Source organism: Strigops habroptila, chromosome 3 (genome assembly GCF_004027225.2).
Source record: "Strigops habroptila isolate Jane chromosome 3, bStrHab1.2.pri, whole genome shotgun sequence".
Classification (NCBI taxonomy): domain Eukaryota; kingdom Metazoa; phylum Chordata; class Aves; order Psittaciformes; family Psittacidae; genus Strigops; species Strigops habroptila.
The window spans coordinates 15,862,256-15,887,673 of NC_044279.2; the positions used below are offsets into that span (position 1 = coordinate 15,862,256).

Genomic DNA, 25,418 nt, shown 5'->3' on the forward strand with positions numbered 1-25,418 from the left:
ACAGGTTTCCATCAGCTCAGCTGGTCTCTGGAATGGTATCTTGCTGTGGCCTGATTATGGTTGCACGGAATGCGCTGCAGCTCGCTGCTGTGCTGAGCAGCAGAGTGCTCAGAGATGCTGCCTGGCTGCAAGGCAGGGAGCTAGCTGGGAGGATCCTCATGGGAAGTCTCTGCAAGCCGACATCGAAACTTCTCACTTTACAGTCCTGTCATCACTGTAATAATTATCATGCAAATCATTGGTATTTTTAGGCATGCTGTTCCTCTTTGTGGTCACTCTGAGCTTTTACTTAGTAGTAGAAAGGAGAAAGTTTTATTTGGCACCTGTTATAATTGCATCAGTTATTCAGCACAGAAAATTAATTTTGTACTAAAAAAAAATTAAGTATGGAAAACCCCTCCTTTTTCAAGTTATCAACTTTCATTCTACAAGTTAGTGCTAAAAGCCTTTCAGAACTGGTTGGGAATTGGGTTTGTGATGCACAGAAGGTTACTTGGTTTTGAAAATGTGTTCTCAGTTTTTAGAAAAGGTCTTTCTAGGCTTTTCTTATACCAGAAAACAATGTGACAAGTACCTCTGGAGCTTGAGGAGCCCTCAGAGTTCATGCTTGTAAGAACAATTGATTGTCTTTGTGCTGTCTGCACTGGATTAGCGAAAGAATAAGAGTGCTTAGTCTGAAAAAGAAGCTTGCCCTCTGACTGACTTCTACTGCCTTATTTTAATGCCTTGAATAATCTGCTGAGTTGGCATTTTCTAAATATTAAGTGTTATAGACTGCATGCTACAATGTTTTGTTTGCTCAACTTTCTAGTTGTATAGAATGCTTTTAAGAAAGGCGTACGATTAATTTCCCTTTAAAGACTCTATTTGTCAGGTTTGTGTTTAGTGGACACAGGTGCTAGTGGATCAAGTTGTTTGTTAGTGAAGGAGCTATGTAAATCCTAAATTATTTTTAGCGTTCTTATTATTTAAAGGGAAAAAATCCTTATGATAATGATTATGTTATTAGAGAGAATATCTGTGACCTATATTACACACTGTCCTTAAATGCAAATACTATTTGTAGAATTTTTATGCCTGTTTTACATATCATATACTCTTCCTTTTAATGGTATTTTTCAAAGGTTTGCTTAATTTCCACTCCACACTAGAGGGTATGCTGACAAGGGAGGTACTGCCTGATCTTTAATGAACTTTCCATAAAGGAGTTAATGTGCAGAAATCCTTACGAATAAATGATGGTTATTCCCTAGTGCCACGCAGTGGGATGTAATGAAGCTTTTAGAATAAAACTTCTGAAAAATACTCCTGGTAGCAATGCACATCCCTGGATGAACAATTTGCAATCGGCAATAAAACGAAGATGCATCATGTTCCATATGATTCTCTCCCACCCCCATATTTCTAACTTGAACTGAAGTGTGTGCTGATATAATTTGGATTAGTCTGCAGCAGTCCACTTAGGGGTGTTGGAGACTGTCTCTATGCATCAGCAAGCATTGGCATTGTTGAAGTAGAGCGGTAGGTACCTTTGTGCCCTTATGTTTCCATTAGATTTTGGAACAAGTTTTGTGTTTGGAATGGAGCGTTTTGGCTTAGTTTCCTCTGAAAAGGGTATGATCTGTGCACACTGAAACTGCTCTGTGATGCAAAGTAGCATGTAGTAAGTGAAGATGCTGGGGGAATTTGCTGCAAGACAGCACAGCTACCCCAAATCAAATGCTTATATAGACATGGCCCTTAATACGCGGAATACAAAATGAATATGTGCTTTTAAAGTATACTCTGTGTATACAGATCTTCAACTTTGACATGTGTAACCGAAAGTAGCCACACTGAGATAAATATAAGTACTTAAAGTTTGATGTAAGTGGAAAATCAATATGAAATATTCCATAATTTTATATGTAGCCGTACTGCTGATGATTTATCACCCTTATATGTGTGTGTGTGTATATATATATATGGCCTTGTCTTTTAAGCTGCACACTTTTTTTGTTTATAAATTTGGAGCTGCTTTGAGAAGTTGGTAATACTTTTTCTTTAAAACAAAAAAAAAAAGAAAAAAGGTAATTTTGTAAACAAATTATTAGTTAATTACAGATGGAATAGTATGTTATGTTGGCCAGAGTTTTTCTTCCTGATAGTTAACCATTAAACCAGTTGAATCACAAACTTCCATGGTGTTCTTCAGTCACAAAGCCAGCGCATTAATTCAGTTTTGACAAGATTGCAAGAGTATTGAGAATGCAGAAGAACTGATAAAATGATAGAATATAAAAAGATAGTTGTATTCTATAAAGTAGTTTGTCAGAAATGGAACAAACTGAAATAAAACCTGAACTTTGTCTCAGCGGGGAAATAAGGAGGAATGAGACGCTCTCCTCTTTAGAACTTATTAGATATTTTCTTTCTTTCCTTTGGAGTTATGCTGCTTCACTGAAACCAAACATGTAACAAAAGTGTTCTGGCTGTGACAAAGCTCCTTTCCTGCCAAAGGAAAAGAACAACTGTGAGCCTTCTGCCTGCTCTTGTACCAAGCAGGCCTTCGTTTAAGTTGATATGTAAATTTTGGGGATCCTTACTCCCAAAATACTACTTAAACTATCATGCAATTTTTTCATATTTCTGTTGCTATTAAAACCCATTTTTACAATGAAAGCATGAAGAAGTCTGATACAATTTTAAAGTCTGTAAAGGCTCATGGAAGTTACTGTTCAGTAATGCATCATATACGCACAGAAATGTTCAGAGTTCTAGCAGGTCATCAAGTTGGTAGGTGAACTTTCAGGGAAGATAACGTCATTTGCATGAACGATTGTAGGAGTAGGGCTCTAATACAGTCAATTTGGTGGCTGGGACAACTGGAAGCTTCCTGGCTTGATGAAAATTTCTTATTTTTCAGCCAGGAATTCTTTTCAGATCTCTTCTTTACATTGTTCATATGTTCCTCTTCCTGATGATGAGAATTTCTAATAGTTCTTTTTGTCTCTTCCAAACCAGAATTAGACCACAGCTAGCCAAAGAGAAGATTGAAGGATGCCATATTTGTACCTCTGTCACACCTGGAGAACCTCAAGTGTTCTTGGGAAAAGATAAGGCCTTCACTTTTGATTACGTCTTTAACATTGACTCGCAGCAAGAAGAGATCTATATACAATGTATAGAAAAACTGATTGAAGGTTGTTTTGAAGGCTATAATGCCACTGTGTTTGCTTATGGCCAAGTAAGCTTTATTTTAAAGTATTTATTTTGGCATAAACCATTTCCTGTGACTGATCTTTCTCTTAAATTGTGGAATGCATGAACCTGGTTTTTAGCATCTTGGATTTATTTTAAATGATGTATCCTGTAGGAGAGTGTTTAGGAGTTTGTATAGATTCTGTGCAGAGTGGCAGTTGAAACGCAATGATATATAGGCAGTAGAATTAATAGTAACGCTGACAATAGCATGAGTCCATATAATTTCTTAATTCACCCCAAATGCAGCAATACCAATAAGTCGATTAGTGACTAAATCAGTTGTTACATAGAGATAGGTTGTACTGAGGTTCTTTTCTGAGCAACTATCCATCCCTCTGCGCTTTCAGACGCTTTTGGGAAGAGGAGGTTTTTTTAAAATAGATCTTAGGGGAGCTTCAGGCCACATTGTTTGTGGGCAAAATGACTTTTCATAGAGAACACACCCTCCCAGTGCACTGGGCACGTACTCCTTAAAGCTGAAATACCATTGAGTACAATGTAGAGAATGCATTATTGTCTTCTGAATATTCCTTTAGGAATTGATTGCATAAAATTTGGTTTTAGATGCTGAATTTCACCATCGTTAAATGTCATAGCTCAAACTAGACTTCATCTAGCTAACTTTAGTGAAACAAAGCAGTGTGCAGATCCAGTTTAGATTATGCTCTGCAGGATTTTATCTTTGTCTTTGACTTTACCCACTAATTGAGTGAAAACACAACACTGCCTTGTTTTCTATAGGACTTGACATTTAATTAAGTTACCTTCATAGTGAAGGGTACAGCTTGTGTTCTTCAGTGCTGTCTTATAAATTGAAAACAATGGTAATATTCTACCTGAGATATTCAGACATCATAATTAAGGGAGTCATTTGATCTACTTCAAATTGCAAATTGCAATTGCAAATGCTGCTTCTACCTTCAAAATATATGCTTTAATTAACAGTCTTGGTTGAAAACATTAACTCTTCTTCTGACCTCGGACATGATAGCTCAAGGGTGATGTAAGCAGCTTAGAAGTTTTTTGTAGGGGAAAGGCTATGAAAGATTTTGCTGGTTCCTGCCTTCTTGTATGTGATCTGTGGATAAACGGTAGAGTTTGTCCAACTTCTGTTGTTAATCCTTTTCCCCCCAAAATGACCTATTGTTGTGCATGTTAATATTGTAAAGATGACAGACTGTCTTAGTAGTCACTATCTAGCATTAATGTTCACAAACTGCATTTCTCTATGTACTATTAGTTGTTCTAGTGACTAATCCTTTTTCAATTTAGACAGGTGCTGGCAAAACATACACCATGGGCACTGGGTTTGATGTCAACATAACAGAAGAGGAACAAGGCATTATATCCCGTGCTGTTAAACATCTTTTCAGATGTATTGAAGAGAAAAAACAAGCTGCTGTTAAACAAGGACTTCCACCTCCAGATTTTAAAGTGAATGCACAGTTCCTAGAGGTAAATACGATCTGTGGTTTTTTGTGTGTAACTTCATGGGGTTTTTTTAAGCCAATTAATCATCTTTTCTGGTTGTTACTTTTACTTCTTTTCCCACAAGATGTTTTGAATTAATCCTCAAGATTTCAAAAGGACATTTTAGGGAGTTTACTTCAGCTCTTGAAATTATGAAAAAAAGCCTTTTTGTCTTATTCCAATTATTTTAGTAGTTTCCTTCACAGAGTTATTTTGAAGTGCAGAAGGAGTCATGTTAGTCATTATTTACCCCTTTCTGCAGCACACATTTTGTGGGGCCTGTTGCTCTTGTCTAATTCTTTACCAAACCTTAAAGCAAGAAAGTGTATATGTATAAAAAAAAAATCAATTGTACTTTGTGCCTTTGAATAGTTGCCATGCTTTGCTTGCTTTTGTCACTTTGCCATAGATTACTTTAGCTATTAAAATCTGTTCAGGAGACGTTATATTCCTTTCACCAAAGAGGAAACCTAGCATAAAAATACTTCTTTATGCGATCGCAGTGGTTTAAGATTGGGGATCTGTGTCACTGTTCCTGCTTTCATTAGACCCAGATAAAACCTGGGTCAGTGCTGAGGAAAAAACATTCCCTTTGTGTTTTCTTGTAGACACAGTTACTGGTAAGAGAGGCCGTAACATCTGTGATCTTTCCGACCTGCAACAGCTGTTGGTTTAAGTCTTGCAGATTTTATGCTGTCTCTCCTGCCTGTGGAACTATTTGTTAAACTGATTTGGGCATAATGTATTTACATTGACTACCAAGCTGCAAAAGCTGATACTTTAAGCACACAGAGAGGAAGAATCAATTTAAGGAAGAGCAGGTGTAAATGTGTATTACTTGGTTCAGCATCTGCAACTTTATCTACTTCAGGGGGGAAAGAAACCCCACTTTTGTATTACTGAAGAGAAAAAAACTGTTTCTATTACTGCTGAAGTAAACTAGGTCCTTTAGTCATATATTCCTACAATTGTTTTAAAGATTAACAAGCTGGCACTGGTTTTCCGCTAGTATAGGTTTGTCACTGCTAACCTTAAGCAGAGCTTTTTGTTGCTCTGACTAATGTTTGCCTAGAGAGTGTCTAGGCTTGAGCATGGGCCACGGGAATGCTGCACTGCCCTGTTCTCTGAACATCGGGGAGCTGCAGCTTCACTTCTGCTTAGGCAGCTGCAACACTAGTGTAAGGAGTAGTAACCAGTGTAATTTCTGAATTCCTTCTGTTTTTTATGTAACATTAGGAACATGACTTCAAGAGTCCCACATACAGAGCAGTAATTGAATGTTACAGTGATGATGGTATGCGGAATTGCAGCCGTTACGACATATTTCAGATGAAATCTACATACTAAAACCTCTCTTGTTTATCTAATTTAGAGAAAGATTAAATGATGAATATAATAATTTCTTCCTTAACAAAATGTCACTTTTTTAGTAGATTTTTTTTTTTTTTTAAATTGTTTTAAGGCTCGATTGGGGCTTTCCCAGAAAGAGCTTTTTCTGAAATTACATATTATACCCTACTCTTGTATCAGAAAGTGTCTTCTTCCTCCCATGCTATCTACCATTAGAGCTGGATTACATAAACAATAATTTAGTTACTGAACAAGTTGAAGCAAGGTTTTATTTTGGAATAACTTTGAAGTCTGACAGCTGGGTAACTGTTGGGAACAGTGACTTCTGTTTGCTACTTTCTTGCTTTTCTTTAGCTTGCTGCAGTCTTCTTCTCTTAACTCTTTGCTTCCCTGTTAAGTTTTCATAAAAATAGACGTATGCAGTCCCATGCAATTGTAGGTGCCTTGTCAGGATCCTCTCTAAATTGTGGCATGTGTTTGCTTGCACTTAGCAAGGTAAAATATTAGAAAGAGGGCTCCTACTTAGAATATTTATACCTAATAATTACATATAATTCATTTTTAATATGTTAAAAATTAAAAGCATCACATTCACAAATGCTGAGCCTTTTCTTCTTGGGGATAGATTTTCACTTGTGAGAGGAGGAAGCCTTTTGCTTTCAGTATATGAGAAAGTACATTGGGTGAATACAGATCCACTGCAGTGGTTCTTTGCCTTTTACCTAGGGACTTTGATCAGGAATTTAATCAGTCTGGCTTAAGCTCTGCTGAAGTGAGTTGGTATAACCACATTAAAGACAATGGAAATGTTCCAGTGTGTATCACAGAAACCTGCTTTTTCTGTTTGTTGTTACTTCTTTCTTTATTTTGTTTTCCCTGATGTATTCAGTTGGATTTAAATGCTTCCTGAAACTCAGAGCATTCTTATAAAATGATAATCCATCTCCTGTAACACAGATAACCACGTAGTGATTTCTGGTGTCTTGTCTTGTTCTGATATCATTTACTGACCTAAAGGTCTGATGTGCATAATGATACTGAATTGAAAGACCACTAAATGTACATGTACTTGCCTTCAGGAGACCCAGTGAAACAGGCAGTAAACACTAAGCAGCCTGAAACATGCGATAAATAGTTGCTGTTGCTTGTGTGATTGTGCCTAAAAGTTGTGACTCAATCTGGGGCACTAAAGTGTATGGAGGAAAGTACAAAAGCCTTGCTCAAGAAACCATGCCATAGTATTTTTGGCCTATTGTAGGTGTCATTTAATAAGCAGTTTCCACAAAAACTAGTACAGGTTAAATCCCTTCCAGGGCAGGAACAGTTTATCTAAATCAAGGAGAGACATAGAATTATTAAGGTGTGAGGGTGGAGATGAGAAAAGGTGTGCTGGCAGGGAGAGCAAGTGGAGTGAGTTTGAAGTGCTTGGAGGAGGGTGCAGCCTGCTGAATCAACACAGCAAAAGAAAAGCCCAAGGTCAAACCTGAAGAGAGCAGGTGCCTGCCACAGAAACCTCTGCTGTGGTGGTTCTGCTGGTATCTAGTGCCTCCACTTCCCTGCTCCAACCAAAGAATCTTCTCCCAGGTTTGGCAATCTGGGGGAAGTTATGGCAGCTTTGGGTGGCATAATAGTGAAGTGTGAAGGTGACTTAATTTGCAGCTGCTCTATCATCATATCGTCCTTGTGAGTCGGGATGTTTCATAGCATCTCTTCTGAGAGCACTGGGATTTGAATTTTTAGAACTTTCTGTACATGCACAGTTTTATTAGTTTTTAGAGGCATTCGTTCCTAAAGTAATATGGTTTTTGTCTTCTTTTTTCCCCCCTCAGCTTTACAATGAAGAAATTCTTGATCTGTTTGATACCACACGTGATATTGATGCAAAGAATAAAAAGTCAAATATTAAAATACATGAAGATTCAGCGGGAGGAATTTATACAGTGGGTGTTACAACCCGAACTGTGAATGGAGAATCAGAGGTGATCACTGAAGATAAATTATATATAAGATAAATTACTCTGTAGTATACCAAATACATTCTAAAAATGTTTTCTGTATGTGCCTACCACTTGAACTTGCTAGAAACACATTTTTGCTAATAATGTAGTTCTGCTGAGAGAGAAAATTTTGGCATGTGTGTAAATCTGATCTCCCAAATCCTATACATGTTATTTATTCCTGTGACAGGAAAGCTTTGCATTATGACTGATGTGAGGTAAATTGCCATTCATGTGCATTGCAAATCTGAACACAAATGTTATTTTACTGTATGTTTTTGTACAAAAAGTACAAAAATTGTACCTTTTTGCCACAGGTGAATGAAAGTAAGATTGCTGTGTTACTACCAGGGGACAGCAAAAAGATGGATATAAAGATTAAAGCATTTTCTTTCAGAAACCATAAAAAATACTTTTGCTTATTTAAGTGTCTTTGTACTTTTTGATATATAGGAACTGAAATCATAGCAAAGAGAAGAAGTTTATTTATATCCAAAGCACTAAGTGTTACAGGAGCACTTTTTATTTAAACTGCAAGTAATGCAATGTACTTCTTGTCTATTTTTCTAGATGATGCAGTGCCTGAAGCTGGGGGCTTTGTCTCGAACCACTGCCAGCACACAGATGAATGTTCAGAGCTCACGGTCTCACGCTATCTTTACTATACACTTATGTCAAACCAGAGTCTGTCCTGCATTTAACACTGTATGTATCTTTGCTAGTTTAAATCATCACTTTAGTAACCATTTTTCAAAAGGTGAATGTTATGTTGGCAGCCACTGCTATCTGAATTGCACTTAGTGAAGATGCTACAGTCATCATCATGCTCAATGAATTCACTAAGCATTATAACGATTTGATTTAATCTGTGCCTATGTAACCATCCTCTAGCCAGAGGCAACCATAAACTGCAGCCTCTTACATGAACCAGCCCATTCTCCTCTAGCATTTTCTTCAGTATTTTGTTGCAACATACACAAGTAAGAAAGTTAAAATGTAATTTGTCTTTAATTGGGAAAGCGTTTCAAACTGTCTTAGTGTTTAGTGGGTTTAAGCTTGCAGTCAGCAAACTGAAGACGCTTGGATATGCCAAATTAAATGTTGATATCCAACAAGGAGCAAGTAGTAAAGCATTCGATTCTGAAGCTTAGTGTATTTATTTTAAAAATATATATATTTGGGATTCAATTGTAACCAGAAATTTAAACTAAGAATGTACATGGAGCTGTTCTGTAGATTTTTTTTTTTCATGTTCAGTTGTTAGTTGCTGTTGGTGTATCATGTAAAGAGGGGAGTTCTGAGTAAATCATATTTTAATACTACAGTAGCTTCAGGAAGACTTGATTTGATTATTCCAAAGGTATCAAAATTTTTAAGTATTTTGGTGAACTCCTAAGTATCTGACTAGCATTTTACACATAGGTATCAAGCTTTCAAGCACGTGGAACAGGATTTGTAGTTGTAGTGCTTTTTTGGGAGGTTGCTTTTTTTTGTAATGCTACAAATAATCATTTGCAGGCAAAATGAGAGTCACTCCCTGGTCCTTTGCGGTATGTAGACCTGCTTTATACATCTGTTAAAAACACTTTTTCCTGCTTTCCACTCTGAATCTGGTGGTGTGGGCAGCTGTCTGTCTTCACTTGGGAGGGACCAGCATCACGCTCGAAGCCCAGACAGGGCACCTCAGTCACTGTGTGGTGACACTGTCTGCTCAGAGGTTTTGTTGAAAACTGTCCGTTTAGCTGGGGAGTGAGGGAACTCATCTGGGAGCCCCATTTCCCTCAGGCTGTCAGCACTGCAGTCTGCCTGTGCTGGTGCACTTGTAGCCTTCCCCACCAGCTGAGCCACATTCAGGACTCTTGCCTGGCTCTGCCTGGCTTTGAACAGAGGCTTGTGTTAGAGGAGTAGGTGGCTTCCTTCTGCCTTATGTCAAACTGGTTTGTCTCTCCTTTTTCTTGGGAAATATGAGCAAGATAATTTGATGGACTGGAGCTGGGCATTGCTAGATCCTTCATCTGTGAAGACAGCACTCTCTTCTTTCCCTGCAGTGTTTAGGAGAGTAGAGGTTAGACCTGACATTGGCCTCTGAATGCTCCTGGAATATAAATTAATATGAGCTATTATTGGGTGGCCAGGAGAGATGCAGCTCAAGTTTCTGTAGACAACAGTTTTGGGAGACCTTTGTTACTAGGGCAACGCAGTTTCTCCTGCTCAGATGACAGCATTGGCTGCGTCTCCTCTGGGGCAGGCAGCCAGGGCTGCAGCACAGACACACCACTCCTCAGGCTGTGTTCACACTATTCATGCTTCTTGGGAGTTTCTGGTTGTACATTTGACTTAGTAAATAAGCAAGAGTGAAAACATGCTTTGAAGGCTGCGAAAGAGCGTGAGGGCAAACAGCAGTGTAAATGACAAAATATCAGAAGCAGTGATTTATAGTACAGCTACGCTAATTGACAGAAAAAAGCTTGGGGTTATCTAATGAACCAGTATGATTTTGCTGCTGTGCTTTGGGACATGAAGTGGAAAGCATGGCTGAGGCTATGGTAGCTCCCTGTAGTGCAGTGTGGCTCCCCACACTGACAGAGGTATGTGTCAAGTGCCAGTTTTTACAGCTTATGTGGGAGGTGGGTAAGGAATCTCATCTCTCTTGTTGCTTCCGCTGTCCCCATTTTCTGGTCAAGTCAGAGGTACTGGTGGAGTACTGGCTGCTAGGAAACTGTCTTAAAAATTAATTCCTTCAATAAAATTGAAGAATCATGCCACAGGGATGCTGGTGATGGGGATTAGAGTTATAAAAACAAAATAGCTTTCAGTTATTTGGGAGGTTTATGAACTAAGTGGGTCAGGAAATAATATCATTAAGTTTGGTATTTTTTAATCAATTTCCTTCAATTGATTTAAGACTTGCCTTCCAGGAGAGGTACAAATTTTGTTGTCCAGCTTGCTGAAGACTTGTATATTTTAATGTATGTATTCCCCCCCTTCTTCCATCAAGAAACAATTGTAGCTTATATTTAAAGTAACTGGTATTTCCATACATCTGGAGCTTGGTCTTCAAGAACATGTTAGTACATATTAAAATGGTGGTAGTTTTTGGAGAGAGACTGTTTTTGTTATAAAAGAATGACATGATGAATAGGTAGTCTTGTAAGTAATTGTTGATTGAACTTTGCAGTAGATAAATGTTAATGTGAAAGATCTTACCAAGCTTTATGGGTTATTCTTTATTTCAGGATAATACCACCGATAACAGGATAATATCAGAATCTTCTGAGATGAATGAATTTGAAACTCTTACTGCCAAGTTCCATTTTGTTGATTTAGCGGGATCTGAAAGGTTAAAGCGAACAGGAGCTACAGGAGAAAGGGCAAAAGAAGGCATTTCCATCAACTGTGGACTAGTAAGACTGTACAACTTGTTCCCATAGGTTGTTGGTACCATCTTCTCTTCCTATTTTGGATCACTTGTTTTCAGTAATTCCTAAAGTAGAAAAGCATTGAGTGAACAAAGACTGTCACACGAGATGTGACAGTGCACATTGATTCTTACTGGGTCCTGGCTTGCTAGTATTTTCTCAGTTGTACTAGACCCTAACTAGCAAATTATAGTGCTTATAGCTTATGAAATGTAGTTAGTTACTTTAACTTCTAAAAGATAGTGCAGAGTACCTTTCATTTTTTTAACTTTTATTTTTTATTGTGTCAAGACCCAAACAATTGGAGAACATTACAAGCAGTCTGCAAAGGAATACAGGCATGTGAAACATGGACAATGAATAAGCTTAATTGATCCGTAAATGCTTGGGTTTTATTACAGTTATGAAGCACAATGTGAAACAACCCCAGGCAAAACACTTGTAACTAGAAATCAAATTTTAAATTTATAGCATCACTGCTTATTTTGTTTGCGTACTGAGTCTCCATGTAGCTTTTAATTAACTTTATTAAATGTTTTACTTAACATTTACTTATCTCCATTGAAAGTAGAGCTGGTGATTATCAGTGGAGATTGTAGTTTCATGCCTTTGTTTTGAGCTACTTGGCTGAGTGGAGGCTCTATGCAATTCACTTTTACAGACACAAAAATACATTTTCTATGTGAAAACATGTCGTGGAAGAGAATTTAGTCCAATTTCATCATTGATGTAAGAACAACAGAAACTTTAGATGATATAGAGGTATCCTTAACAAATAGGATACAGAATGCACGAAGGTGAAAATCAGTGTAATAGAAGTAATATCTGATCACAAAATTTTCATTTACAGTTAATTTCAGGCCTCAGCATTGGGAAACAGATTGAAAGGGATTTAAACACTTCAAAGCAGTCACAGTGTATACGCAGTCCTTCAGCTGCTGGATGCAGTAAGACCATTTTCAAGACCTAAGAACTGGCTGTACAGGGTGCCATCTAGAGGAATGCTCTTTAATTTGGCATATAATTGAAGTACATGCAGTTGCACTTTAGAAATAGTTTTACAGCCAAATGTTAGGTTGTTTATAAACTTGAGTTAGACCCTTTGAGCAATGAAATAGGATAGCCATGACCATCACAATTTGAAGCCTTAAATGCTTAAATCTTCACCAGACATTCCTCATTTCATACCAGTATGTCTGGTATGTAGTAGGGTAGTAAACTGTATTTTCAATGTGAATGCCTATACTTCATTCTAAATCTAGCATAAAGCAGATGATAACATTAATTTTAAAATGAATATAGCTACTGCTAGAAGCGGAGATCAGCTTTAATAATCATTGAAAGTAACATTGTTACATGAAGTAATTCTAACTTAAGTTTGTGAGTGACATGAGATATCAGTAGACAGTGCAACCAAATTGTGCACTTAGCACTTGCAGATACCAGGCTGCAAGTCATCTGATTCACTGTTGATAGCACAAAAGTTTATAAATGTCTACCATAAAATGTAAAAATCCTGAGAAATTTTTCAAGTTTAATGAGTATATTCATTTTTTCACAATGTGAAAATTGTGAAAATTTAGCTGTCTTAGCTGTTTTTAAAATAAAACTGTTCAGGAATTGATTCTAACTTGTGTTACATGATTTGGTGTTTTATAGCTGGCACTTGGCAATGTAATAAGTGCGCTGGGAGATAAAAGTAAGAAGGCAACTCATGTACCATACAGAGATTCAAAGCTTACAAGGCTACTTCAGGACTCTCTTGGGGGAAACAGGTATGAAAACTAGTACATTTTATGCATTTCATTGTGAATGAGTACATTATCTTCAGAAAGTAAAATAAACATTAAACAATGATAAAAATAGCCACTCTTTTCTGGGAGAAGGTTCCAAAGATAATTACTTTCATGGTAGAAAACACAGGCAATGCAGGGGAAAAAAATTTATAAAGATGATTTTTGCGTTGTTCTTTTTCAGTGCTGCTGTAGCTTTACTAGACATGAGTCTTCAAGTTATTTATAAGTTACCATTTGCAGGACAGGTCCTTCCCATGAAGACATCTTTAGATTGTAGATAGCATAAATGGTAAATTTTGTTACTTTGTTACAGCCTTGCTAATTACAGTGTAGTTTAAAGGTGTGATGAGTTTCTCCATTGTTTCAGTTACTTGTTTTTAATGGTACTGAATCGTTTGCTCTGATTGCCATGCACAGGAGCTTAGAGTTGGCTTACCACAGGCACTGCTAACTTTTGGTAAAGATCATCTACCTCAGGGTATGTTGCATCTGTCCGTTTCTCTGATGTTGGATTAGAGCCTAATAAAACAAGTGTTTCACCAGAATTGTTTGTATTGAACTTGTTCTGTATACCTACTGCACATACAAGGAACAGGGTCTTTGGCCTCCCGAAGCTTTGTCTAAGCAAACATTAACAAATCTATTAAAATACAAATGTTATATTTGTAATGTTACCATGTACGAATACAAGAGGGAGCATAATTGAGTGTGTTTTCACAAGGTAGTACTCTCCTTCCTCTATTTAATCAAGTGCAGCTGACTCTTATTTTTTGGGAGTGCAGGAAGTTTTCTGGGCATTTCACAAAGGAACAGGGAAAAGTGGAAGAGAATTCTTCAATTGTTGCTGTGCTCTTCAGAGAGACCTTTAATAAGACCTTGCAGCACTGCAGTGTGAGGGAAAGCACAGAGCCAGACAAAACAAGTAAAATAAAGGCTAGAATTTTCAGAAGTCCCTAAGGGAGGAAAAAACTCAAGAGTTAATGAAAAAAAAGGGGAGAAATCAGGAGCATAGCTGCTTTCTTGGCTCTTGCTGGAAATAACTACGAATAGCCCTTCTTGACTAAATTTTATATCAATGGTATTTTTTTTTTTTTTTTCCAAGCCACTTCTAAAATTGCACTTTTGTTGAAATATCATTTTGCCTTGAAAATATTTCCCTATCTTGCAGCTCCACTGCTCCCCCACCTGGAGAAATCACATAGTTTAGTGTTGGAGTTTAGCCCCATACAGCATGTTCTGACTGATGCTAAATCTGTGGGACCCCCACACCCATTTTTATTTTTGTGATAGACATGCTGAGACATGTCAAATGAGCACTTCACTATTAGGGAAAGAGTTATTCATTGTAACATAATTTCTTAGCCATGCTTTGGCAACCAAAAAGTGTAAGAAAGCTAAATTTTAATAAATATGCATTTTTTTTTTTTTTTTTCTTCTGGGAAATCAGATTATTAGATTTCTGTTAGCTTGTTCCTCAGCTTTCTGAATTCCACCCTAGGTATTACAGTCCACACTGTTTCTTTGCAAATCCTTAAAAAGGTTTTCCTGATGAGATGCAGGTCACATTGCAGCGTGTCCCAAGTTAACGATGATGCATTGTATCACTGCCCTATTATCACCATAATCCTGATTTTAAATATAATGCTGAAACTGTTCTGAAGCAGCATTTAAATGTTAAAGTTTCTTGAATTATTCAAGTGAGAATATGGAGTATTGGTGGTTTTGGAAAAATTAAAACTTTCATAACTTCTAACCCTAGTTTATTATGCAATTCAGATAGGTAGATTTGAAGTTCCTCAGTTTTAAAGACAGACACCTAACAGAACCAGTCCCCTGAGGCTTAGGAAAGTAATCACATTCTCAACTGAAAGCACAAGTAGTCCTGGTGTCAGAATTAAAGATTTGTTCTTAATCTTGCATATTCTTATCTTGAACTAAACTCAGTTTGGAGAATTGATGCAAGTATGCTGGAGGTCTGAGGAAGATACGCTGAAACAGAATCTTCCTTGTATCCTCAGGCTAATTACTCTTTCCAGTTTAGTTTCCAGGGTGGATGGTGAAGGTAATTGCCTCACAACGGATTGCAGGGATTAAAATGTTTCCCTCAGTCTGAAATTGCAGAAAGTGAGGATCAGAATCCAGTCTACCTAATGCAGATACTGCTCCACTGCCCTGGAGACAATGCACTCTTCCTACAGCAACAACCTAAACTTTAACATAAAGAAGCAAATTCCCCTGAAACCTGGAGGAGGGTACTAAGTCCATCTAATGTTTTCCCCTGCCTGTTGACAATTAAGGCCATGTAGGCACATTCAGAGTATGATCTACGGCTGGAACTCTGGTTCTGACCCCTCTAGGCTATTCTCATCTGATGTGGAATTGAGTGTGCTCTAGGGAGTGAGGGAAGGGCCCCTGGTTCCTCCGTCTGTCTGTTAAATGCTGAAACCACTTTGTTGGAATGAAAACTCTTTTGCCTTTTTCTGCTTTCATCACACTGGTTCTTGCTGGTCTGTCTGCTCAGTCTTTCATTTGGAGCATGTTCTCACCCTGCATATCCCATGATGGGATGGTTAGAGGGTGTTGTAGGAACCTGAAAGCAAGATGGTGGTTCATAGCTCTCTTGGGTCTAGAGCTCAGGTCCTGTGGCTTCTTGTGGAAGTGCTCTAAGCTGTGGTGTTGTGAAATGTGGAATAAATACAGTTAAATCCAGATTTTCTAAGGAGAAGTACTAGCTTTTGAGTTTCTGTTGGAGAATAGGAGATAATTTGCGGTGGATGATTCAGGCAGTTTGGACCCTGGCAGAACCCGAAGTAGACAACAGGCACCTCAGGCGCAGTTTGCACATGCATAGACAGCTAAGATGAGCATTTAGGCAGCTTTCAGATTAAGTAGGTAAGCACCTCAGGTACTAGAGTAGGCAGCTCTGACACCTGCGTGATCCAAATCACTGTCTAGGATTTTAGGTTGGTACTCCTAAATATCAGTTTATGTATGATTAAGTAAACTGAATACAATTTGAAAACATTTCTAGGAACATGAATTAATTGCATTTACAACTTTACATGTAGAACAACTAACGATCTAGCATCTTCTATGCTAGGGTGATAAAAGATGTAGCAGTGCTGAACTCTGAGGTTGACAGTCTTCTACTGTGAGTTATATTGAGGAATATTTTCACAAATGTTATGAAGTCACTATTCTTGTTTCACCTTCTACCTGGAGACCTGTTAGCCTCTCTCTACTCCTTTAGTTTCTGATGTGTAATGCAGATCTATGTTTCTAATTTCCAGTCAAACACTCATGATAGCATGTGTGAGCCCTTCAGATCGAGACTTCATGGAAACCTTAAACACATTAAAGTATGCCAATCGGGCACGGAACATCAAGAACAAGGTGATGGTTAATCAGGATAGAGCTAGTCAACAAATAAATGCTTTGCGCAGTGAGATTACACGGCTACAGATGGAACTCATGGAATACAAAACAGTAAGTTTATCCTATTAGGAATTCTTCTGCTTCAAAATGCTTATAGCTCTACAGCTTGTTTTTCTGTTGGCTACTTTTACTTCATACACTAAAAAAATCTGAATAGCAACCCTAACTTAAACAACACTTTGAATTCCTTTGATCACCAGATGTTTTTAGAAAACTTAGGTTGCATCTGCAAAGAAAAGGTAGACCAATGAATGCCAGTGATGTCAACAGATGCTGCATGGTATTTGCCCTTTGAAAAGCAAAAAGTGACTTTGTCATGCTCAGTAATGAGAAATAGTCACTTCCAAAGCAGAATTGACCACAGTTTAGATTGGTGCAGATACTCATACTACCTCCTGAAATTTTAAACAAATAATATCCTCAGCAATAAATGTGGTTACGAAACAGTGTCCTCCTCCTTTGCTATCCTTAAGATAAGTATCCTGATTTGATAAAGAATTGACATCTAATTTCTTAATGTTTTCAAGAACTTGTATTTCAGACTAAGACAGGATCCAAATGTTAAGGTGTTGGCCAAACATCAGTGTTCTGGAAACTATCTGCATATCCATTGTTTTAAACTTTTTTGAGAGAAAATTATCTTTTGCTATGAGTGTCTATTTGCAATTTCAAGTAATCTGTTGATTGCTTTTGTTAAGATAAAAATTTTTTGTGTGTAGGTCAGCTTTTATTAATAATCAAATATATTTACTTTCATAAGGGTAAAAGGATTATAGATGAAGATGGTGTTGAAAGCATCAATGACATGTTCCATGAAAATGCAATGCTGCAAACAGAAAACAACAACCTGCGTGTTAGAATTAAAGCAATGCAAGAGACTATTGATGCGCTGAGAGCCAGAATAACACAACTTATGAGCGATCAGGCCAACCAAGTCCTAGCCAGAGCAGGTATGCTGTGGGTGCATTGTGTATAAACTGCTTCATAAGTTCATGAACTTAAATCAGTTGTATGTTCTTGCTGCACGGGTCCCTTGGAATGAGGTGATGCCTTTGTAACTGTAATGAAAGACCTGCTTTGGCAGGGATAAGCTCCCATCTGATTGATTCTTCTGTTTCTGGAGACTTCTATTAGTAGAAATAGTTTGGTACCCTGATTTGATGGATTCATTTAAGACTCTGAGCAACATGAAATGTGAAATAACACATTTGGTCAGGAATTACTTGCATGCTTAGCTATACACAGAATTAAATATTCTGCGTTGGGTGAGGACCTGAACAGAGATGGGTAAATGTTGGCTTGCTTTTCACCTCACAGAATAATCAACACATTGACTTGCCATGACTGTATTATTCTTTTTATGCACTATTAGGTTACTTTTGATTTATGTCTATGCATTTTTAAAAGGTGCTAAAATGGAAAACAAATTAAGTAGAAACAGTTACTTGTAATAATCCTGGTCATATGAGACAGAGGAATCAAAAACTTAGTGCAGTTTAAGGAGAAATATATTTAACAAACTAGGTAAATCTGAACATGTAGTGCACATGACTGTTTCTCTTTGCTGATACCTTGTGCCTAGTAGCTGTACTCAGATATTTATATTGTTACCGTCCTTTCTCAGTCTTTCTCTTCCCCCGCTCCCCCTTTCTCTCTGTCCTTCAAAGGAGAAGGAAATGAAGAAATTGGCAACATGATTCATAATTATATCAAGGAAATTGAAGATCTCAGGTATTTGCATAACATGTATTTGAGCAATTTTTATTAACAGAAAAACCCCAAACCAAGCAAAAAATGCTGCACCAAAAAGCCTCCGGAAGTGTTAGGAAGTAGATACTTCAGCTGCTTTCCTGTGTGGGGATTACTTTAGGGCAGTGGTCCTTCTGGTGTTGCTCTTGGCCACAAAATAATTAAAATGTTAAAAATGAGACTGACAATAGAAAAGAAGATGTTGCCTAAATAATGATGATGACTTGATATTGCTGCACAAAGGGCAGCAAAACTTGGAATGATTGTTATAACTTCATACTCTCATATATAAATGATAGTGCTGAGAAATTACTTGTTATGACTTAGTGTTTAAAAAAAACCCCCACACCTGCTTTCCAAGTTAAAGTATTAAATATTTTAGATACTCTTATTTCTGTATTTCTTGGAGGTGTATCATACAAAAAAACCATATCATCTGGCATATTCCCAGTTAGAGCTTTTGTGTAACTTTCATGTAATGTGTGCAGATATGTAGTGTATGCAGATATATATCTGTACCTATAAATGTGTACATAAATATACACACAGATATATGTATTCTGTCTGGGGTATATGATATATGTAAAATATACATAACCACTGTAAAATGTTCTCAAGGGGTTTACTACACTTGTATTTGCTGAGGCTTTACCTTGATTTGCAGTTTCTTTTTAAACTGAAGGTGATGCATTGCAGTCACAGATGCTAAAGAGTATGCATCTAGTGCACTAGCAATAGTTGTGATTCATGGTCTACAATTCTTCCTTTTTTCTTCTCTTTAAGAGCAAAATTATTAGAAAGTGAAGCAGTGAATGAAAATCTTCGACGCAACTTGTCAAGAGCTTCAACAAGATCCACGTACTTTGGTGGCCCATTTTCTGCTTCTATGCTTTCTTCTGAGAAAGAGACAATGGAAATTCTAGATATAGCCAAGAAAGATCTAGAAAAGCTGAAAAAAAAAGAAAGGAAAAAGAAAAAGAGGTGGTGTATGAGTTATGATGCTTTTTGTTTTCTCTTTATTAGTAGTTGTTGCTGTGTGGGTTTGGATCCTAAACCACTGTTCCTTCAAACCCTTTTACACATTGAAGTTATAGGTGCTTTTCTTTTGCATCTTTTCTTCCAGGGAAGTATGCAATATTTGTAGAAGGATGTCTCTGTAATGAATTTTCCTTATGCACAGTGGTAAAAGCACAGGTGCTCTCCATTGATTTTGATATTTTTAATTTTTTTAAAAAACACATCTGAAATTCCAGAAGTCTTAGAAAACAAAAAATATAAGCTTTTTCTACCATATGTCAAAACTGAAACAGCTTTCTGAAGAAAAGATATTCTGAATAGCTGGGAGTTCTGTGGTAGCTCTTGGAACTGCTTCTTTTCTTTATTTCCTTCTTTTATGAATGTCTTTAGTTTGAGGTTTTCTAATCCTCTGCAACGTCATGCTTTGCTGGTCTTTGCCATCCAACTTCTCATCTACTAAAATGCTCATCAACACTGATATAAATGCCTGTTCAGACAGCAGTTAGAACAGCAAAGATCTGTTTGTGTACTCTAGAGACTTTGATTCCATTAGAGATCTTACCCTTTTCTTTGAGATTTTCCACACTTCTAATCCATTCATCTTTCTATTAATGACCCTTCAGTCTTCAAGTTAAGAGTAAAACTAAAATGGTGTAAGTCTAAAATATAGCTGAAGTATAAAGTAGATTTGAGTTAGTAATTTGAGGTCCTATATAAATCCATTCATGGCATGAATGTCTGATACTTGTAGAGAACACTCATTTTAAGAACGAACTAATTCTTCATTTGCCTATCATTTTTCAGGAAACTCTTACACTTCTGTGGGAATTTTGATAAATTTTTATGTCTCATGTTTGTAGGAACTTGAGGGAAGAAGTTTTAAATGAAAGCAGCAGAATGTTCTGGCCTTTCTTCAGCTGAAACACTTCAGTATACTCTGTAACTGTAAATGCATGAACAGAGAGATTTGATTTTGTATGTTTCAACAAATTTTAGAATTGAACATGCATTTAAATGCATGCTTAGATAGAACCCCAGCTATTAGGTTGAGGCCTGAGTATTAGGCGGAAGACAGGATTGTGACCAGAAAACAAGATAAAGGTTACTACGTATGTTGCGTAATATCTTATTGTTGGAGATGATCACTTGGAAAAAAAAAGATGGTAGTTTTACCCTACATACAGTAGTAAAAGTGGTGGTTCATTCTGGGGTGTAGTGGTTGGTGGTTTTGGTTTTTCATTTTCTTTTCTGAAAGAAGCTTCAATGTCCAGTCACACTTGCTGACACCAGGCCAATAATCTTGTGACTGGGACAGCAAAGCGGTCTGATCCAGAAGTAGGGATTACTTACCATAAACTATTTTTGAGATCAGTTTTCTATCCCAGTGTTACAGAATAGGAGACCATAGAAAAAATAAAGTTGAAAAAGACCTTTTGCGGATCTTGTGTTCTATAGAATGGACCACACTCTTCAAATTGCTGATAAGGTTTGAATCTATCTACCAGCCTATCTTCAGACTGCTTTGTAATAAATACTTACATATTTGAGGTGCATATGTTAGGAGAAAAAGATCCTTAGAAGCTGAGAAAGGTTAGAATTTGAGGGATTATGCAAATAGCTTGTCATACTTGCTACCTACAGCGGGGTGCTAATTAGTGAAGCTCAAAGTCTGTGTTCAGGATATATCACTGAATTTTTATTCTATTGAAATTTAAGGAATTGGTAATGGATATGCTGATATATTGCAAAGGGACCATTTATCCTGCAGTTTCGTAGGGATTCTTTGCTCTACTTCTGTCTTCTACAGGCATTTAGCTGCTTCTATTTTTGCTTTTTCTTTTTAGGGTCACTGTTCTTTTTAAAGTTGTTTAACTAGCATTGTCCTATTAAAATGGGATTGGTAAGCCTAGTTACTAGTTCTGCCCATCTGCTACCTTTCTTGGTCTCTTTGTTTCCTGGTTATGGGTCAGGATGATGAAAGGTGCATAATTCTAAATACATGCAATTTATCTAAACTTCCGTGAGGTAGCCTGAAGATCTAAGAGCCAGTTTCTGAATGAGCAGCAGGTATGTACTGCTATATATCTGTAGCCTTTAACAAGCATGTCTCAAAATTTATCAGAAACAGTTTATACGTCAGTAATGTTTTGGCTACTGAAATACTGACGTGCTTGATTGGAGTGTCTCAAAGTGTGACCTACTCACCAGAAGCCCCTGAGCAAACCTCCCACGTCCCTTTCAATTGTTAGACAGCCTTACATACCTGGTAACCTTCTTTGGCTGCTGTCTTTTGACTCCCCTAATCTGTATTAAACTGAATTAGTGATAAAGTTACATGGGGTTCAGCGTGTTGTCTCTGAGCTGATCCTGAAGGAGGATGGCAGGCAGTATGAGGTGAAAAGGAAGCAAAAGCTCTTGCTCAAAACTTGCTCATAATTCCCCCAGGAACAGCCTAGTCTTTATGAGGAATTTCAGTAGTTGCTGGAATTTAAGCCATCTCTACACTTACATAAGTCATGCAGACATTTCCGTACTGATACATCCACATTTGCTCAAGAGGAAAAAGTGCAAGCAGAAATACTAACACTTTTTCCATCTCACTGCTTACGATGCCTATTTTTGTTAATTTATTAGAAAATAACAAGCATCATTGGCATGTACTTTTTGAACCCCAGAAAAAATTAACTGCAGTTTTCTGCTTTTTATTTTAAAACAAGTAAAACCCCAAACAGAAAAAAATAAATGCAGCTTGAAGATTTTTATGTGAATTATATTCAGAATATATGATTTAGAAGATTAGTATTAAAATTTTCTCATTACTATTTTATATTGCAATGTAATCTGCATATATAAACCTAGTGCTTGGTTTTTTTTCTGATATGTTCCTAAGGATATATAACTTTGGTTCAATGGCAGTACTTCTTGCAATTTTACCTGCCAATTTGAAGTGGCAAAAGAGGAATAAGCTTTTTTTTTAGAACCAAGAGATTTTTTTGAAACCATATTAGAAATAATTCTTAAAGTGAAATATATTGTCTATATCTAAAACTTCTTCCTTAATGTAACTTGAATTTACAACTGTTGACAGTGAAAGATTAGTTATCCTACAAATGCTTCTTCTTTGTTTTCTATTTACTTTCCAACTGTGCAAAATGTATTGCCTTTTTACTACTTGTTGTCTCTTTTAAAATTTCATTTTAAACTCCACAAGCTCATATATCATTTTTTTACCTTATCACTTTTGCTTTTCACTGTCTGGTTTGTCCTTCATTGGCTTGGCCTTCCAATACTGTACCTCGTGCTTTTGAAGGCTACAGAAACTTGAGGAAAGCAGTCAAGAAGAAAGAAGGTTGGAATATTTCCCAGGTTTTTAATTACCTGTCATTTCAATTAACTGGTTGTCATACATGAAAAGAAGTTGGGCAGATTCATAAGTACTTCAAGAGTAGTTCGTTTGGCTTTTCAAAATTCTTCCCTGTGTTTTGACTTGCAACAAGTGTGTTAACTGGAAGAAACCTCTGTTGTGGAATTGAGGTTGACTCTAGGATTTCACAGTGTTGAGCAAATGTTTTGTGGGGAGGTGATGCCTTTGGGAGGTACTACAGGATAAAATAGATTCCTTTCTTGCATGGCCTGTATGGAATGAAAGGTGGGAGGAAGGTGCAGGAGTTCATATCATATGAAATGTATAGCAGGCAGTGTATGACAATAATAATGATGGTGTGTGAGATCAAGAAGGTCTTGGACCTTCACACCTCAGTTAAGTTTGCTGCTTTTATTTTTGAAAGAATGTGACTGAAGCCTTAACCGTTCCTTCTGTTCAGTTTCAGACAAAGCAGTACATAAAGTAGTTGGTCATAGAGCAGTGAGGGCTCTAAAAAGGGAAAGAAGGGATCTCTTATTTTTCAGCTGTCTACTTTGATCCAAAAAATCCCCACCGAATTCATGCAGATGATGTGAATCCACAGATCAATAGCACACAAATTAAGCAGTACAATTCTGCCTGGAAGAGCTGCTGAGAATGTGTGGAAATGGGATTGTTTGGCTCAGAGTTCCCTGGATTCCACATTATGCAATCCTAACCATAATTTTTCATTATTACCCTTATGGTGTCTAGCCCCGTCCAGTCATGATTTCCCATCTACTGGGGATGATTTTGGGTTTGTGCATGTAGCACTAAAGGGACTGGCATTTGATCTGTGACAATTTGCAGAGTGCTATTGATTTTTGAATTTGAATTGTGATGTCTCAAATGTGCATTTAAAACCTCAAAACTTACCCTAATGGCTAATGCACCAAACCTTTAAAACAAATCAAAAAAGAACCCTAGTGTAATTCGCACAAGCCATCACTACAGTTCAAGTTGCCAAGAGTGGAAAGAATATACAGATACTTGACTTTAGGTTTAGAACCATAGTCTGAAAAAAACCCAGCATGGAAATAGACTAAAATGTAAACTTCATTGTTGGGGAAATTATTTGAGACAGTCTTATTGCAAACATTCAGAATTTCTCAGCTCTTTTTGTTGTAGCAATACCTATTTTGAGCATTTCCTTGATGTGAGATAACTGTCTGACGTTGTTTAAGGTTTATACATAAACTTTCAAATGACTGTAAGCACAGTAGGCTCTGTTATCGCTTGAGTGTAGTAATACCTGTAACACAACCTGTACCTGCACACAGTGGTGTTTGGTTGGTTTTTTTTTTTTGTAAAAGCTATTGTGGGTACACTGCAACTTCCATGCAAAATGAGTACTGCTGTAGTATATGAAGATATATATTCTGATTCTCCCATTTGTGCAATATGCCCTAAACCAATCATTAATATTATTTTGCAAACTAAGATTAAGAGTAATTAAGCATTATTTTATTATCTGTGGGGGTTTGGAAGTTGTATTTTACCTGTGCCCAACCTTTGTCTAACTAAACTTTGGTTTTCATCTTTATTTGGAACTGCAACTTACTGGTTTGGGGGATGGGAAGCACATGCCATTTCAGATTATGAATGTTTTGTCTATGCCTCTTCTGCTAGTGTTAAAGAGGATAACACAGATAACGAGCAGGAGAAGAGAGACGAAAAAGGTACTTCAGAAAGAGAGAATAACGAATTGGAAGCAGTAAGTATTTAGAAGTTTTTGGTTTATTTGTTCATTGTCTGTCTTTTTAAAGACTTACAAGGGTTAGGGGGATGGAAAAGTGCATGTGCTTCATCTTCCTGTTCCGTACATTTTGCAGGAGGAAATTCAAGAAGTAAGTGATCATGAGGATGAAGAAGAGGAAGATGATGAGGATGAAGATGACATGGAAGTTGTTGAAAGCTCAGATGAATCAGATTCTGACTCTGATGAAAAAGGTGATGTCAGTGCAATATTCTGTGGGATTTTACAAATACTGGTTGTCATTCCTTGGGTTTTGGTAGGCAAGACAGCATGTTGCCAACCCACTGTCCATCATTCTCTGTGGATTGGATGTCCAGTGAATTTTCTTTTTTTTTTTTTCATGGTGCTAAAGCATGTAATAAAAATTCAAGATCAAATGTCTCCCCCATATTGGCTTTAAAATTAACCAGAGGCCATCAGGTGTTTGTTAACACATTTATTTCTTGGTTAGAATATTCCAAGTGTAAGATTTAAGTACTGCATTATTTTTATGTAGCTCCCATTCAGCTGATTTGGAAATGGGTGGACTTTAGTTTTGAAAGACTGGAAGTCCATCAGTCTTCCTCATTTTTGTGTAGCATGCAAGTTAGGACTGCTAGAATCAGAGATGGCATCACCAGCAATTCTTTCACATGAGCTGGGCCAAATGGGCAAGCTAAGTCTGATGATTCTTTCTTGTCTGAGAGTCACACGAACCATTAGGAGGAGTTGCAGAACCTGGAAAAAAAATCAACTGACATCTCTATTCTAGAGCACATAATCTTAAGCCAAAAAGGTACCTGA

At 37.2% G+C, this 25,418-nt stretch overlaps 1 protein-coding gene across 13 annotated transcripts in view; it reads left to right on the plus strand.

The window, feature by feature from the left end:
- KIF21A (kinesin family member 21A) overlaps positions 1 to 25,418 on the plus strand; it is an 87,241-nt gene that overhangs the window by 27,670 nt on the left and 34,153 nt on the right. For 8 of the 13 annotated variants that reach the window (XM_030478668.1, XM_030478672.1, XM_030478676.1 and 5 more), the window contains 13 exons: positions 3,004 to 3,226; positions 4,516 to 4,698; positions 7,893 to 8,042; positions 8,631 to 8,765; positions 11,297 to 11,464; positions 13,139 to 13,254; positions 16,566 to 16,761; positions 17,471 to 17,660; positions 18,378 to 18,441; positions 19,243 to 19,440; positions 22,787 to 22,825; positions 24,509 to 24,593; positions 24,712 to 24,829. In XM_030478668.1, the coding sequence (XP_030334528.1) occupies positions 3,004 to 3,226; positions 4,516 to 4,698; positions 7,893 to 8,042; positions 8,631 to 8,765; positions 11,297 to 11,464; positions 13,139 to 13,254; positions 16,566 to 16,761; positions 17,471 to 17,660; positions 18,378 to 18,441; positions 19,243 to 19,440; positions 22,787 to 22,825; positions 24,509 to 24,593; positions 24,712 to 24,829 (1,865 nt within the window). The remainder of the gene's footprint in view (positions 1 to 3,003; positions 3,227 to 4,515; positions 4,699 to 7,892; positions 8,043 to 8,630; positions 8,766 to 11,296; positions 11,465 to 13,138; positions 13,255 to 16,565; positions 16,762 to 17,470; positions 17,661 to 18,377; positions 18,442 to 19,242; positions 19,441 to 22,786; positions 22,826 to 24,508; positions 24,594 to 24,711; positions 24,830 to 25,418) is intronic. The other 5 variants (XM_030478671.1, XM_030478681.1, XM_030478673.1 and 2 more) reach the window with 1 other exon arrangement.